The sequence below is a fragment of the Hippopotamus amphibius genome, chromosome 7, assembly GCF_030028045.1.
Source record: "Hippopotamus amphibius kiboko isolate mHipAmp2 chromosome 7, mHipAmp2.hap2, whole genome shotgun sequence".
Classification (NCBI taxonomy): domain Eukaryota; kingdom Metazoa; phylum Chordata; class Mammalia; order Artiodactyla; family Hippopotamidae; genus Hippopotamus; species Hippopotamus amphibius.
The window spans coordinates 78,939,961-78,954,540 of record NC_080192.1 but is presented as its reverse complement, the minus strand read 5'-3'; the positions used below and the strand labels follow the sequence as shown (position 1 = coordinate 78,954,540).

Genomic DNA, 14,580 nt, shown 5'->3' with positions numbered 1-14,580 from the left:
GGTCTGCAGACTGTGTTCCACCCTCCCCCAGCCTGAGATCCAGTCTCTAGGTCTCAGCCTGAGGGCTGCCAGGAGGGGTCACCCGGGCATAAAGCTGCCCCCCAGGACCTAGAGGCCCCTCAGGTGTGGGCTGTGGGCTTCATCTCAGGGGCACCTCAGCACTTCACAGCCACATGGTGCATTAAAGCACAGCAAACTATCCCGTCCTCTTTCATTGACCTTGAGGTGGGGCTGGCGTGGTAGGACTGTACCAGTCACTAGCATAATGAAGTGCGGGACTTCCCTGGCAGTCCAGTGGTTGAGACTTCAGCTTTTAGTGCAGGGGACGCGGGTTCGATCCCTGGTCTGGGAGCTGGGATCCCACGTGCCTCGTGGCCAAAAAATCAAAATATAGAACAGAAGCAATATTGTAACAAATTCAATAGACTTTAAAAAATGGTCCACATCAAAAAAAAATCTTAAAAAAACGAAGAATAATGAAATGGGTCCTTACTTGTTGATAAGTTGCCCCTCCGTCACCGCTCTCCTGTCCCTACTGCCTGGCTGTCCCAAATCCCAGAGCCTCCCCTGGGAGACTCCCCTCCAGCCAAGCCAGCAGCTGAAAGGTGAACACCTACCCCAGCAGGCTTCAGGGCTATGGAAGCCCCCCTCCCAGGCCACCGGCTCCCCCAGCAATCCCCGATGCCCAACCAAACCTTGCTCTCCCCAGCCCAAGCCCAGGGAGACCCAGGAGGCACAAGGCCTCTCCCCCAGGTGCCTGCCAGCCTGCCAGGGGCTCCTGGGCTTCTGTTGGCATCCTTCTGTGTTCTTCCAAGAGGGCACAGAGCCAGCAGACAGACAGCAAGACACCTGGCAGGCACATGCCTGAGATGTGCCTAGAAGATCTTCCAGATGGAGCCTGACCAAACCTCCACCAGGACCACAGCAGCCCAGTGGGTTTTCTAAATCTCCTTAGCACTCAAACAGGTGTGGGGTGGGGGGAGCAGGGCAAAGGCTGTCCTTCTGCTCTCAGTGCTGCCTGGGGGACCCAAGTCCCAGCCACACATCTGGGCTGCAGCCCTCAGGTCTTTACTGACAGTCTGTAGCCCTGGGCAACACACCTAACATCCCTCAGCAGCTATGATGTCCATCATCAGTTAAAGGACTTGAACAAACTATCCCCTTTATTTAAAAAAAGGCAGGGATGGGTGAGGTTACGTCTGTATCATGCAGTGAGCTCACCTGGAGCCGGGTTCTGTGTAATTACAAGGTGTAGTTATGATTTCAAAATATTTCTTCCCATTTCAACAAGTAGCAAAGGGGATTGCTAGAAGGCAAGACCACAGAGCTCTGAACCAGACGACCCAGGGTGACACATCCAGCCCCGAGAAGGCAGCCTTTGTGTTCAAAATGAGGGCGAGGCCCCAGGGAATTCCTTTGAACTGTTGTGAGGATGTTATCCCCTAGGTTACCTGGTATACAAATACCTACCGGGAAATTCTGCTACTTTGCTCACAATTCTTGGTTTTGTCTGTTGATAGGTTTGAGCAGTCTGATTTCTTTGCTGGGGACGTCAGCAGACCTCAGCGTGTTCCTGAATTGTCTGTCGTCAAATCTCCAAGCATTTATCTTCCAGGTACAAAACCGTGATTTTTCTTTTCTTTAAAGAGAAGACGTAGGTGTTGGTCATTCCAGCTACATTATAGCACTGAGTGCCCACAACCTGGTACAAAGGAAAAGGGTTTCCTCTGGAGCTCTGGACAAAGATGTGTCAAGGCCAGGATGGGGGTTCAGGATGGGGGGTGATGTCTCAGAGGCTGGCGCATCATGCAAGCGTGTGTGTGCGCGTGCGCATGCATGCACAAGTGACCACGTGTGCATGGGTGAGCAGGTGTGCACACGGGAGGGCATGTGAGTGTGGGCCGGTAAGTGTGAGTGTGCAGGTGAATGTGTGTATACCAAGCACGAGTGTTTAGGAGGGAGATGGGTTTGTCTGGGGAAAGCAGTGCTTGTCTGGGAGTTTTGCAGACAGTCCCAGTAAAGCGTCAGGTTCAGGTTCACAGAAGCCACGATGAATTGGTTTTGGACGTGGGTGGATCTGGTCGTTCTGCTGGACGTGTCACTTGGGACTTTGGCCCTTTGGCTTGCTTGTCACCATCACTCACATCAACAGTCACATTACTGAAGCAGGTCTGGCTACGCGCGGCTCAGAAATCATTACTGGAGAGAGGCAGATGTTGGCGGAAAGGGAAATTGCCTTTGATCAGAATGCTGGCAGTCTGGGGAGATGGTGGACTCAGTGTCCCCCCAAAACCACTTCCAAAGATTCTGCTCGATCATGAAAGTTTTTAAAGGGAAAGAGGGAAGTAATCTCAGTTAATCCCTGAGATGGGGGTCAGTGTGGTCACCATCCCCCACTGTGTGCAGGCTTGTTGATTTCTTGTGATCTTTCTTTAGACGCTATCTTGTTTACACAGTTTGTTCTCCAGATTACTGAAGGGGAAGCTAGGGAAGAGATCTGGTCATCTGTTAATTTCTTATTCTTCATTTCTACTTCTTTGATCTACGGAAAGAACCAACAAGTTAGACAAAGTACTGTGATGAAAAGATTTGAAAGGTGTGCTTGGGCCAGAGGTGAGTAGAGCATGGTTTGTTTGTGACATGAGTAGAGCATGAATAGGCACCTGGTTTAAGGTTAGTGACAAAACAAAGGGGCCTCTTGCAGAGAGCTCTTTCCTGACAAACGCTGCTTACAGTCACACTGTAAAAGCTGAGGATGCTTTCGGGTGAAGCCCCAGCACCTGGACCCCAGTGGGCCCGAAACATGGGACCTCTCGCCTCTTGAAGCATCGTCCTCTGAAGGTTGAGGCAGCTGGGAAAGACTTTGACGAGGGAGGCAGGTTCCACTGGGAGGTGAAGGGCAGATAGAATTAAAATAAGCTGAGAAAGGAGAGGAGACACCGTTCCAGAGACAGGAGCGCAGGAGGGGAGTGGGTGTAGGGAAAGTAGGGGACTAGTCTAGGGAAGGGGGAACATTTCTGCAGCAGAGAGCGAGGACCTGGAGGGCCTGGGACCAGGACATGACTCGAATTTTCTCCTTAACCCTCCGGCGACATGTCTTCGCGTCCCCTTCCTCCCCAGAAAACCCAGGAAGGAGCTCGAACGCCGGTTTCAAGCCTTGGCAGGTGTCTGTTTCCATCCTTTGCTCCTGGGAAAAAATCTTTCCACGTTCTGTGTGGTTTTGATTCCTCCTCCTTGGTCCTCGGCAAAACTCACTTGTACCTGTGGTAGCCTGCGTGGTCACATGGCTGTGGAGATGCAATTCATTCGACAGGAGGAAGGTTTCCATCCTCTGGTCCTTGTTTCAGACACTCACGCAGCCTTAACTTTACCCCAGCTGAGCCCACTGAGACCGCTGGTACCAGTCCTGTCCTGAAGCAGCACAGGCTCGTCCTGCATCTGAGACCATGTAACACAGTATTTCCATCCTCACCCCACAGCATCAGGAGTCAGGCATCTTAGAAAAACAGTGGTTTTGTAACCGCCTGCCTTTAAAGGGCTTGTTTTTGTAAAACAGCTTGGCTGATTAAAAAAAAAAAGACTAGTCAATGAAATACTCAAGACTGTTAAAATGTAAAGCCTCAGGCTTGTCCGAGATGCCTCATGGCCTCACCTGTTAGCATCCGGCGGCGCCAGAGACGGGAAACGCTCAGCTGTGTCGTGTTTCATTTCGTACCCCCAGTTCTCGTGCAGTTTGGGCCCAAGAGTAATTTCTAAACCGCGTGAACCTGAGGTATCACTGCTGGCGAGAGGGGAAGGCTCAGTAATGTTTATGGTTCACGTGTGAACGCTTGTGCAGAGATCGCCCTCAGCTCCTTCTCTGGGTGGTTTTAGGAAGCCTCCTGGTGTGTGTTGAACACCGACAGGGCCTCCCACCCCCACCCCGCAAGAGCCCCGTTCCAGGCGGTCCCAAGTCTTGGGGGGAGGATGCCGCTGCTGAGGGGCGTCTGTTACCAAACCCAAGTTCATGTGCCCAACGCACAGTGAGACCAAAGAAACTGAAAGGTCAGAGTTTGGAGCAGAGTAAGGTTCATTGCAGGGCCGAGAATGGCGACAAGAGAAGAGTTGGATAGCTCGTGCCCAAAATACCCCGAGCTCCCCTAAGGGTTTCAGCATTTTTAAAGCCAGGGGAGGGGAGGGGCCAGGTCCCAGGGGGTGTGATCCCTGCACAGTTTTCTGATTGGTTGATGGTGATCAGTCCTTAGGCCTCACTAGGTCTCATGATCATCAAGTAGTTAATCTCTTCCATTTGGTGGGGGTTTTTAGCATCTGAAAATCTCAGTAAATATGCATGAGATACTGTTATCTAGGTACTTCAGAGAGGAAATACAGCAGAGGATGTCGGCGGGGGTGGTTGTCCTATGAAGGCCCCATGGCATCCTGCTCCGTTACAGGTCCACACCCACCCAGGGCCCAGGGCGGTCCTTTGGGGGCTCTCGGTGGGGGCTGAAGAGAAACCGAGAGGAAAGGGCATCTCTTTATTCCTGGCCAGTCCCTGCCGCTCTTCCTCAGAGACTTGCCGTTGAGCCCGTACTTGGTCCTCACGCAGGAGAGGCTCAGGGGGCTTCACCCCAACCTGTGCTGGGAAATTCCTACGACTCTGTTGGTCTGTAATTCACCTAAAGTGTGGCCCAAGGCTGCTGTCAACCTAGTTCCTTAGTCTCATGGAGGCATCTCCCCCGTACCCAGTTTAGTGCCCCTCAGGCTATCGGATGACCTCGGCTCCACTGGACACACAGGTGGACCTTCCGGCGCAGTGGTCAGCTTTGTGCTTTGCAAAGTGGGCACCCTTCCTTCCATCACCGTGGGATTCTGGGCCCCTTCTTCACAGTGTCAGACTCTCCACGTGTAAATTAGCCCCCAACGCCCTCGGTGGCAGCTGCCAAGGGGGCTTCAGTGAGGCCGCCCTGCAGGGCTCCCCTGCTGCTCCCTACAAGTGACCTGTTTTTAAAAAATTGTGTGGGATTAAAAAACAGTAGGCCACTCTCCCACCTCCTGCCTTCTCTCCACCAACTTCAGAGGGTTCTGCCTGGAACCATCCCCGCAGGAGATAGTGTGAGACCAAGCCCAGGCCTGGGCCCCTCTCACCTCGTCCCTCCTTCTTCCTGCCCGCCACCCTTTGGCCATGCGAGAATGTGTGCACCGCCCAGGGGTGCATTTGAGAGCACACTCGCCTTGATTTTTATCATAAACCCCAGCATTTTTTTTTCTCTCTAAAATGTAACAGCCGAGCAGAAGCAAAGAGGAGTTTATCACATTGGCTGCCAGCTTCCAGCTGAGATGGAATTTCCTCCTGACGGCTGTGAGCAAAGCTATGACCCTCTGCCACAGAGACAGCTTTGGTAAGTCCGGGGACACACAGCATTTTGTATTCTACCTTTTACAGATGTTATTACAGCCTCCGTGTTTTCCATATCGCTACTTCTTCTCACCTTTTTATGTAAAATACAACACACAGAGAACACACGAAACCATGTTAAGCTTTTTATTATGGCAATGTGATAGTTCATCAAACAGTTGGACCATGCCTCATTCTCCTGCCAACAAAAATAATCAATAAACAATCTAAAATAAGAAAGGAGTTTCATTTGAGCCAAACTGAGGACTCGCCTGGAAGCCAGCTTCCCAGATGACTATGAGAAACTGCTCCAGAGGGCAGCACAGTTTTATATCTTGTCAGAACAAAGAACATTAAAGTCAGGGTTACATGTCTTCAGGGTGTTTTTTTGTTTTGGTTTGTTTTGTTTTGTTTTAAAAAAAAAAAAAAAAAGAACAAACCAGCACGTACTTAGTGAGTCAGTGCAGCCTTGGCACCTGGGAAGGGAGTCTTATCATGGAAGGAGGACCAGCACTGGCGTCCCAGGAAGCAAGGCATTTAATCTTTATTTTTAGCATGGACATTCTTTACTTCTGGTCAGTGTGTCCTTTTCTCTAGTAGTTACAGTAGAGGTGCAATGTAGGTCTGGTAGGCCACACACAGGCTGCTATAGTCAGCATCAAATTCAGGTTCACTCATGTATAAGCCAGAATGACTTCCCTGTATCTCAATATGTGGAAATTTCTTTTGTCTCTCCCCTGCCATTGTTGATGGATGAACAGGAAACCTCCCGTGGCTTTTGAATTGTGTACTTTGGGACATTTTGAGAAAACCACCGGACGGCCTCTTTTTCTCCATCTCCCATTTGAGATGGAAGAAAAAAAAATGTGTTCTTTGGGGGCACCTGGATTTAACCTTCAGGAATAACAGTTGATAAAGTCCCCACTGCATGCAGATGGTGGAAAGAGTAAAGCAGTGTCTGTTTTGCAAACTTTCTGGTCCAACAGATGGTCTTTCTGTGCCAGGGGAGGTCCCATCCGCAATAGCGGTGGTGCGGACATGGCACAGGAGAGTCACGGGGAGAGATGGTCACCGCTGAGCCCCCCAGCCCCACTGAGGGGATCACTCATTTCAGCAGATATTTGTGCGTCCCTGCAAAGTCCCAAGCACCTTCCTGGGCACTGGGCACATAGCCATGGACAGACAGACAGATAGAGCGTCCACCCCACAGACTCACACACCAATCAGGGTGAGGAATCCCTGCCCCCGGGCCGCCAGAGGCCCTTGCAGGCGGTACACAGAACAGGAAGACCCTTCGGCAAGCACTGGGGCTCTTTGGAGGGTTGCGGCTGTACCCAGCCACATAGGTGACCCCGGTTACTCATGAGGCTCTCCCCCAGATGAAGATCAGATTGACGGCCTTATGCTAACACCCTTCTAGAGCAGAGTTCAGGTGCAACCACACAAGGAAAGCCAGCCCGATAGTTGGTGCTGCCGACTGAAAAAAATGCACAGCCTAAAAGTTGAGAGTTATGTTTTATTCAGCAGACAAAACTGAGGACTTAAGCCCAGGACACAGCATCTCAGATAACTCTGAGAAACTGCTCAGAAGAGGCAAGCAGGGAGCCAGGTTATATGGGAGTTTTTTGCAACAAAGACCAGGTAGTTGAAACATCAAAAGATCACTGTTAATTAAAGAAAACCAGATATCTCAAGTTAATGAATTTAGCACTTTTCTATATATGGGAAGATACAAGAGCCTGAGCTCACTGAAATCATTCCTCGATGTGTACCTCAGCTCTCTGGGGCCAGCATCCTGCGTTGTCTCTACCTGAGTCTCAGGGTGCATGGTTGGGGGCCTCTGCGGCAGCTAATTGCTAGATGGGGGGTGGGGGCATCCTGCCTCCATCCTGAGTTCCCTCGGGGCTCACCTTCGGGGCGGCTGTCACGTAATGGCTTGGTGGCTGCAACACCCTTTGTTTACTGATGTGTGGCAGGTGGCATTCTTAGTTTACAGTGCTCTCCCCCTCTACTTTCTTGGATCTCCACATACAGTCAAAGTAGTCACACCACTCGTGTTTCCCCTTCACGTGGACCACGGTTTCACAAGGTTAAACAAGCCCGGAGTTGTTTGTGGGTCAGGCTTATTCCAGACCAGGCCAAGCCTCTCATGCCAGTTCTCTCATCCAAGATCTAGCAGGGAATAGTGAACCTCGTCTAAAGCTTTGAAACGGACAGAAAGGGCCAACACATCCTTCTGGGGTTACTGCCACCTTTCATGGTCTTTGAGTTATTTTACAACTCTTGTAAACTGGATCAGACGGATAATAATGCAAATGATTCTCCGCTACAGAAACACAACTAGTGTGTCAGGAAGGTGCAGTTGATGACTGCCCCGAGCACAGAGCCGTGTGGCATCTGTGTGTAAATTCGTCCGCGGCATTCTTTACTGTCTATGTACGTTTCGTGCTTTGAATTCTCTTTTGCATCAGTTGCAACGTCTTACTAGTTCCCTCATTGAGTCCCATAAAATCTTCGACACACGTTCATTTTATATCTGTATAAAATGGTTTTCCCGTCATTAAATAATTATCTTTTAACAATTGGAATAGGCCAGATCTCACCCCACCCCCATTGCTCAGATGAACATGAATTACCCTTTTCTGGAAACGAAGGCCCTGGGATGCAGCACACTCAGCAGAGCCATACACCCCGCTGTCCCCACCCCCCCCAAAACTCCCTAAGGGCAGCCCTTGCAGGCCTGGGTGAGAGGATGCCTCCCTTGCCCGCCTCCCTCCAGGGGATGCAACCCTGTAGCGTGCGCCAACCTCAGGCAGCCGAGGGGCATGTCCCCCAGCTCTGGGAACAGCACCCATTTGTCTGTAGGGTTGCTTTCCTCCCATCTCGCACTCGCTGGTTTTACATTCCCTTTCGTGACTCAGGCCACTAAGCTCCCTGTGCCTTCTGTCCAAATGCCGCCTTGCTGGGGTCCTCTGGGCACAGGATGCTGTGCAGGTGATGGACCCAGCCCGGGACCCTCAGGCTCAGCCAGGAGTGAGGAGTGCACAGGAGCGCACAGGGATCTGTTTACTTGTTCATCTGTCTATCTACTTATTCATTTGGGGTTGTTATTTCAATGTAGGCTCCTGGCATCTGTTTCATTTGCTACTTTTGGAATATGTGATTCACATACTTCAGTCCTGCATGGAAGAGCAAGAGGAGGATGACGACGTGGGAAATCTCAAGATGCTACCAGATGACCCGTCTCCTGTCCAGCCAGGCCAGGAACTCACCCGCCCTCCAGACTCCTCCCCAGCCCAGGAGCATGGAAGCCCGAGCGCGGATCCCCCCCGGGTGACCCTGAGACACAAGAGCCAGAGCGCGGCGGGGAGCAGCGTGGTGGTCAGGGTCCCGGGCTTCCTGGTGGACACCACCACGGGCAACAAGGTGCAGATGCCAGGCCCCCAACTTCCCTAGTGTTTTCAGGGAAGGGAGAACTACCAGGTGGTTAGGAAACCCATAAAGGGTATACATTGTCTAAACAAAGATACAGAATTCTAGATCCATCTCGGCTTTAGCTGATTTTGCCAGGGGTGATTATAACAGCATGTCTGTTGACCACAAGTCAGCTCTAGATGTGTCTGGCTTGATTAGATGTGTGGAATATGGGGGCAGCCGGCGCCTGGCCTTCCCAGAGCCTGCCTGGCCTGGGTACACTTGCTGAGCAGTGGACCACCCCCGCTCAAAGGAGCGACATACACCGAAAATGCCTCTGGTGGTGTTGATAGAAGGGAAACATTGAGTAGTCTGAATAGAAAGGATTTGGAAAAGATGGAATTGGAATCCAGCTTGAAAGATATAAAAGTGAGAATTGTGGGAATTCCCTGGCGGTCCATTGGTTAGGACTCCACGCGTTCACTGCCAGGGCCCGGGTTTGATCCCTGGTCAGGGAACTAGGATCCTGCAAGCCACAAAGCCTGGCCAAAAAAATATTTTTTAAATAAAATAGAATTGCTATTTATCGAACACCTACTATGTACCCTTGATATACATTCTCTCAAAGGCATACAACCCCACACAGTGTCTGTTCTTATCATTTCCATGCCATGGGTGAGGAAACGGAGGCTCAGAGGAGCTAAGTGAGCTGCCCAGAGTCACACAGCAAGTAGATAGCAGAACAGAGATTGGCGCCCTAGCCTACCTGATCTCAAGTCCACTCTTCTCCCACAACACTAGTTGGGAGGAGGAGGGTCCAGGCCCTGAGAAGAGGAGGACACAGGCTGCAGAGGTCTAAGATGGGGCCTTGAATGCTGGGAAGAGGAGCCAGGTTGAGGAGGAGGCAGCTGGTGCTCCTGTGTGGATGCAGGGCAGGGGAGTGGGCTGCCTGGAAACAAATCTTGACAACGGTCAGTACTAATTTGTAAAATTCCTGTACGCATGTTTGGAAGTCTAGCCTCTTTACATAGCATTGTTTTCACACCTGCAAGTTCCTCTTTTGCATAGATGAGGAGTTTACTTAGTTGGAGACCACTGAAGGCAGGGGCGTGACCTTGACCTGGGTGAAACGTGGTCCTGGCCACATGGCTGAGTCACAGCCTGAACTGTCCGTGCCCTGAAGTCCTCGGAATAACCAGAACCTTCCCCCAGCTTTCCTTCCTAAACAAACCCCTATTCCGAGTGCACAGAACCTGGACAGACTGTTTCTGAGCACGACCACACGAGTCACCCACTGGTCTGGACAAACATAATAGGATCAGGAGCAGAAGAGCTGCCTCTCTCATGGTCACCAACCCTCTGTCTCTATTTGGTCTTTCTTTGCTCACCTTGTGACAGTAAATTCAAATATCCAGCTGCCTTCCACGGTCTCAGTGCTGCAGATTCCACTGTGTGTCTGTAAATTAGAAAGTCACCCCCTCCTGGAGTGTGTATGTGAAGCAGACAAGACAGATGAGATGGGAAACGGAAATACTGGCCCCCAATCAGGGACCCATGGCAGGGGAGGGGCGCTGGGCTGCCCGAGAAGAGGACCAGCTGGGGGCAATTCAGCCTCACTCTCAAGCTGGCAATTCCAGGCTGTGGGCAGACAGAGGCCCAGCTAGGTCTGGAGAAGGGACAGGTAGGCCAGGCTGTGCCCAGGAAAGCCCTCTCCCTGCTCCTGACCCTCTGGAGAACACACCCCATCCTGGCAACAGGGCCCATGGGGCGTTCACCCAAGTCACTCGGGAGCCCCAACAGGTCACGCATCAGCACTGGATGTCAGCACTGTGTGTGCAGATCCTCACTCACTGGGTGAGGCGAGGAACCAGCTGACATGCCCCTTGGTCACCACGGTGACAGGGAGTTGACTTTTACCTCTTGGACCACAGTTAGAAGCGGTGGAGAGAAGACCTTGCCAGGCCACCTGTGCTGGGCATTTAAAGGCATCATTTCAGCAACACGAGATGCGGTGTCGTTGCCCCCATTTCACAGATGGTGTAACTGAGGCTCATGAGGGGTTGAGTTATGTTCCCATGGTAACCTCGCAAATAATTGGCAGAGCAGGGCTCCAGACCTCCCTGGATCTTCTCAGACTGTCGTTTCCTAGCACCCTCTTTCCCCAGAGGCTTCTACCTACCGTGTGCTTTAATTCCAAAAGCAGTGAGTTAGGAGTAAATTAAAAATTCTTCAAGTCTGATGCTTTGGGAAAATAAGTGGGCAGGCTGGTATATAACTTCCTGGGTTCAAGTTCCCCAACATCCACTTATTAGCTGAGAACCCTGGGCAAGTTGCTTAATTTATCTGCTCCTCGGTTTCCTCACCTGCAAAATGGAAATCAATATATCTAATTCCATAGGGCTATAATAAGGTTTAAATAAGTTAATTATTGTAAAATTCTTATAGCTACTAAGTACCTGTAATCCCAGTCTTCATTATTATTTCCCCAACAAAACCTCCTAATCTGAACACCTTTCCAGAACACTCTCTACCCAGTGCCCTAGCCACTCTGAAGTTCATTGCAATGGGTTTGTTCCACCTACATTTAATTGGCGGAAACAGTAGAGAACGTATTAAATATTTAACTGAGCAACATAATAAAGCAATACAAGCAGATAAATGTTAGATAATCCAAGGTAATATGCATTAGAGATTAATTCAACCTGCTTCTGCTCGTGCGCGCCTGCTGAATTAGCTGTAACGACTTCCGCAATCTAACACCGAAAAGTTACCCTCATCTAATTTCCACTGCACTCATTAGTCAGCATTTGCCCTCATCATCAACAGAAGAGCACGCCCTCCATGTGCCATCTGCATTCACCTGCCCTGAGTTAACGCCTATTCAGCTGCACATCTGGGGCTGCGCTGCACCAGTGGTGACAACTCCCATCAGCAGCCCCCAGTGTCATATCCATCTGTCGCTCCTCTGCGTCTAGCGATGCTCAGAACAGTAAGGTGCCAGGACTTGTTTCAGAATAAAGGGGAACATTACACTGATATGTTAAAAAGGCTATTCTTCTTAAAAACCTACTGCACAGTGTTCAGTTTAGGTCATGTACTGAAGGATTAAAGCATGGCAAAAATATTTAAAAATAAGTGACTTCAGCTACAGGGTAAAGCTGGAGACAGTTTTTGGAGAGAGAGGAAATATCTTTTCATTGGTTGGTGATGGTTATTGTCGAATTTAGAGAGAATGGGGGAGAAGTGTACTTTCGTTAACCTTGCGTTCAAAGTTATCTTGTGCACACCTTTGTCACAATATGTTAGCCTATGGGAAGGGGGAGCTACTGAAGAAATCAGACCCAGAAAATACATCTCTGTCAGTTTGAAAGTAATCGCGTCTGAGGATTTGCCCATCTTCCGAGTACCTTTGGAGCCGAGGGTGGCATATAGTTTCTCTGACAGGAAGGCGTGCTCCGGCAACTAGATGACTGAGAGCCGGGCACCTGAGCTAACATCAGAATCTGTGAATCTCTCATGTCAGTTGCTACCCAACAGAGTGTTAATGTAACCAGTGATGGTTTCACAGGTTTCCCCCCTTATCTACTGGTCTGTTTGACGTGTGGTGGGGCGAGGGTCTGTGTGGGAACCTGAGCCAACTGCGGCAGCTCAGAACTGCCGAGAAAGGAGGGATCCATGTCTGTCTGGAAGGCAGCCAAGGCAACAAGCATCACAGCCCACGGAGACCCGTGGGTGTTTCTCAGGCTCCCTCCCGACTGTCAGAACTGATCCGGGTTCTCCATGTCTTTTTTTTTTTTTTTGGCTGTGCTGGTTCTTAGTTGAGGCATGTGGGCTCCTTAGTTGTGGCATGCATGCACGATCTAGTTCCCTGACCAGGGGTTGAACCCAGGCCCCCTGCATTGGGAGTGCAGAGTCTTCACAGCTGGACCACCAGGGAAGTCCCCCTCTGTGTCTTTAATGGCAGCGCTGTTTCACTCTCTGGCCTCACAAACAACTGCAGGCACCCATTCCTGTCTCTAAAGGGAGACCACCTGCTCCCACTCCCCTAGCCCCTCTCTCATGCACCATCCGGGTCTGAGATTCCTTCCACGATGTCCTCACCAGCCCCTGAGGGCTCCCCTGAGAAGTCAGGGTCCCCTGTAGCAGGTCCCAGGGTGAGATGAGGGTGTGGTAGAAGAACTCAAATGGCGGGTCCTGAAACAGGAAATAGTGTAACTTTCTCTTCTCATCTTTTCTTTTAAACATATTCCTCCCACAGCTCATCCAGGTATTATTGGAAGATAAGGCCACCGAAAGCACCATCAAACTCAGCCTTCCTCTGGGACAAGAAACCCTCATAACCCTGAAAGATGGACAAAAATTTGTGATTCATATATCAGATGTGTCCCAAAGCTCTGAGAATATTTATTTTAGGGAAAGTAATGCTGACATGTAAGATTATTTATTTGACTAGGACCTGAAAAAACAGAGAATTTTTTCATTCATAAGAATATAGTAAATGCTAAAGCCTTTGTATTGATAAGAAAGGAGATTGTATGTACATAATAGAGGTAGCACTATTTTCTCTTTATATGCATTTCAAGGAGTTGCTTTAGATGAATCACATAAACTTATTCGGAGAATACTTTTTGCCTCTGTTGCTTTTCTCCAGGGCTTTCCCAGTATTTCTATGGGGATGTAAGAGAAATTTGAGAAATCTTGTTGGTACTAAAAACATGGATCATCCTCCAGAGAAAGATAAAGTTTGCAGAATAGCAACGGTACAAGCAGTCAAAGGCCCATAGTAATATTTTTCTTCCCCTTCGTAGTGCCCCAATCAACATAGAATTTGTAGAAAGGTTCCCTCGGGCAGTGAGGAAGAAGAGGAAAAAATTATCTCATAGCACTGTTAGACTTACTGGTCCATTAAAGCATCCCAACTTCGCTTGGTTCACATGGCACTTTTCTTAAAGTGATGTAGAATTACAAATCCAACAATGTCTGCAACAAATGAGGATGTTCTGCTGATGCTCTGTTGCCCTCTAGCAAAATCCTAAAAAATCTTGAAACTAAGCATAGGTCCCTGTTAAACCAGATCCATTTTAATGTAACTGATGATGATACGTGAAAGGAATTTAACAATTCATGCTTAACATGATTTCTGGTAGCAGTGGAAATAGAGTATTTTATTGATCCCCTGTTACATAAGAAATGAATTCAATTTCCTGTAATGCTTGGAAATTTTAAAGAAACATCAGAAATCTAGGTCACTAGTTTCATTAAGAATTACTCATCTTTATGGTTTAAAAAGTAATCATATTTTAGAGCCTTTACCACTACATTGAATATGTTCTTTCTTAAGTGATCTGGGAGCAGTGATTTGTCAAAAAACAACTCAAAGCCCTTCATTCCTTTGCTCGCTGTTCAGTGACTTTGCATATTCTTTGCTCACATCTAAGCAGACAGGTGACGGGCTGAGTCCAGGAACAAAGGCAACGACAAGATTTATGGGTCTGAGAACAGTGAATTTTGTTTGCGTAGTTTGGGGTAAACTGATTAGCTGAGAGCTAGCAGAGGGCATTCCATCCTTGAAAAGGCCTTCCAGGTTATCAAAGAAAACAGTTCCATTTGTTTATCTGTGGGGTTAGAAGTTAGGATGGGGGTGAGAATGTAGTAACAGAGAGAAGAGGCAGGGGCTTCTGGGACCCTCAGCTGTTCCAATTCTTGGTCTGGGAGTGGTCCTACAGCATGTTCATCTTGTAAAATTGTGTTCCAAAGCTTAAAATTTGCTTTGATTGCTTTTCTGCATA

At 49.3% G+C, this 14,580-nt stretch overlaps 1 protein-coding gene across 1 annotated transcript in view; it reads left to right on the top strand.

Annotated features, from left to right (window-relative positions):
* RFX8 (regulatory factor X8) overlaps nt 1–13,226 on the top strand; it is a 61,237-nt gene extending 48,011 nt beyond the window's left edge. The window contains exons 8-11 of the mRNA XM_057743123.1: nt 1,521–1,615; nt 5,267–5,381; nt 8,499–8,803; nt 13,050–13,226. Of these exons, the coding sequence (XP_057599106.1) occupies nt 1,521–1,615; nt 5,267–5,381; nt 8,499–8,803; nt 13,050–13,226 (692 nt within the window). The remainder of the gene's footprint in view (nt 1–1,520; nt 1,616–5,266; nt 5,382–8,498; nt 8,804–13,049) is intronic.
* Nucleotides 13,227–14,580: the final 1,354 nt, after the last annotated feature.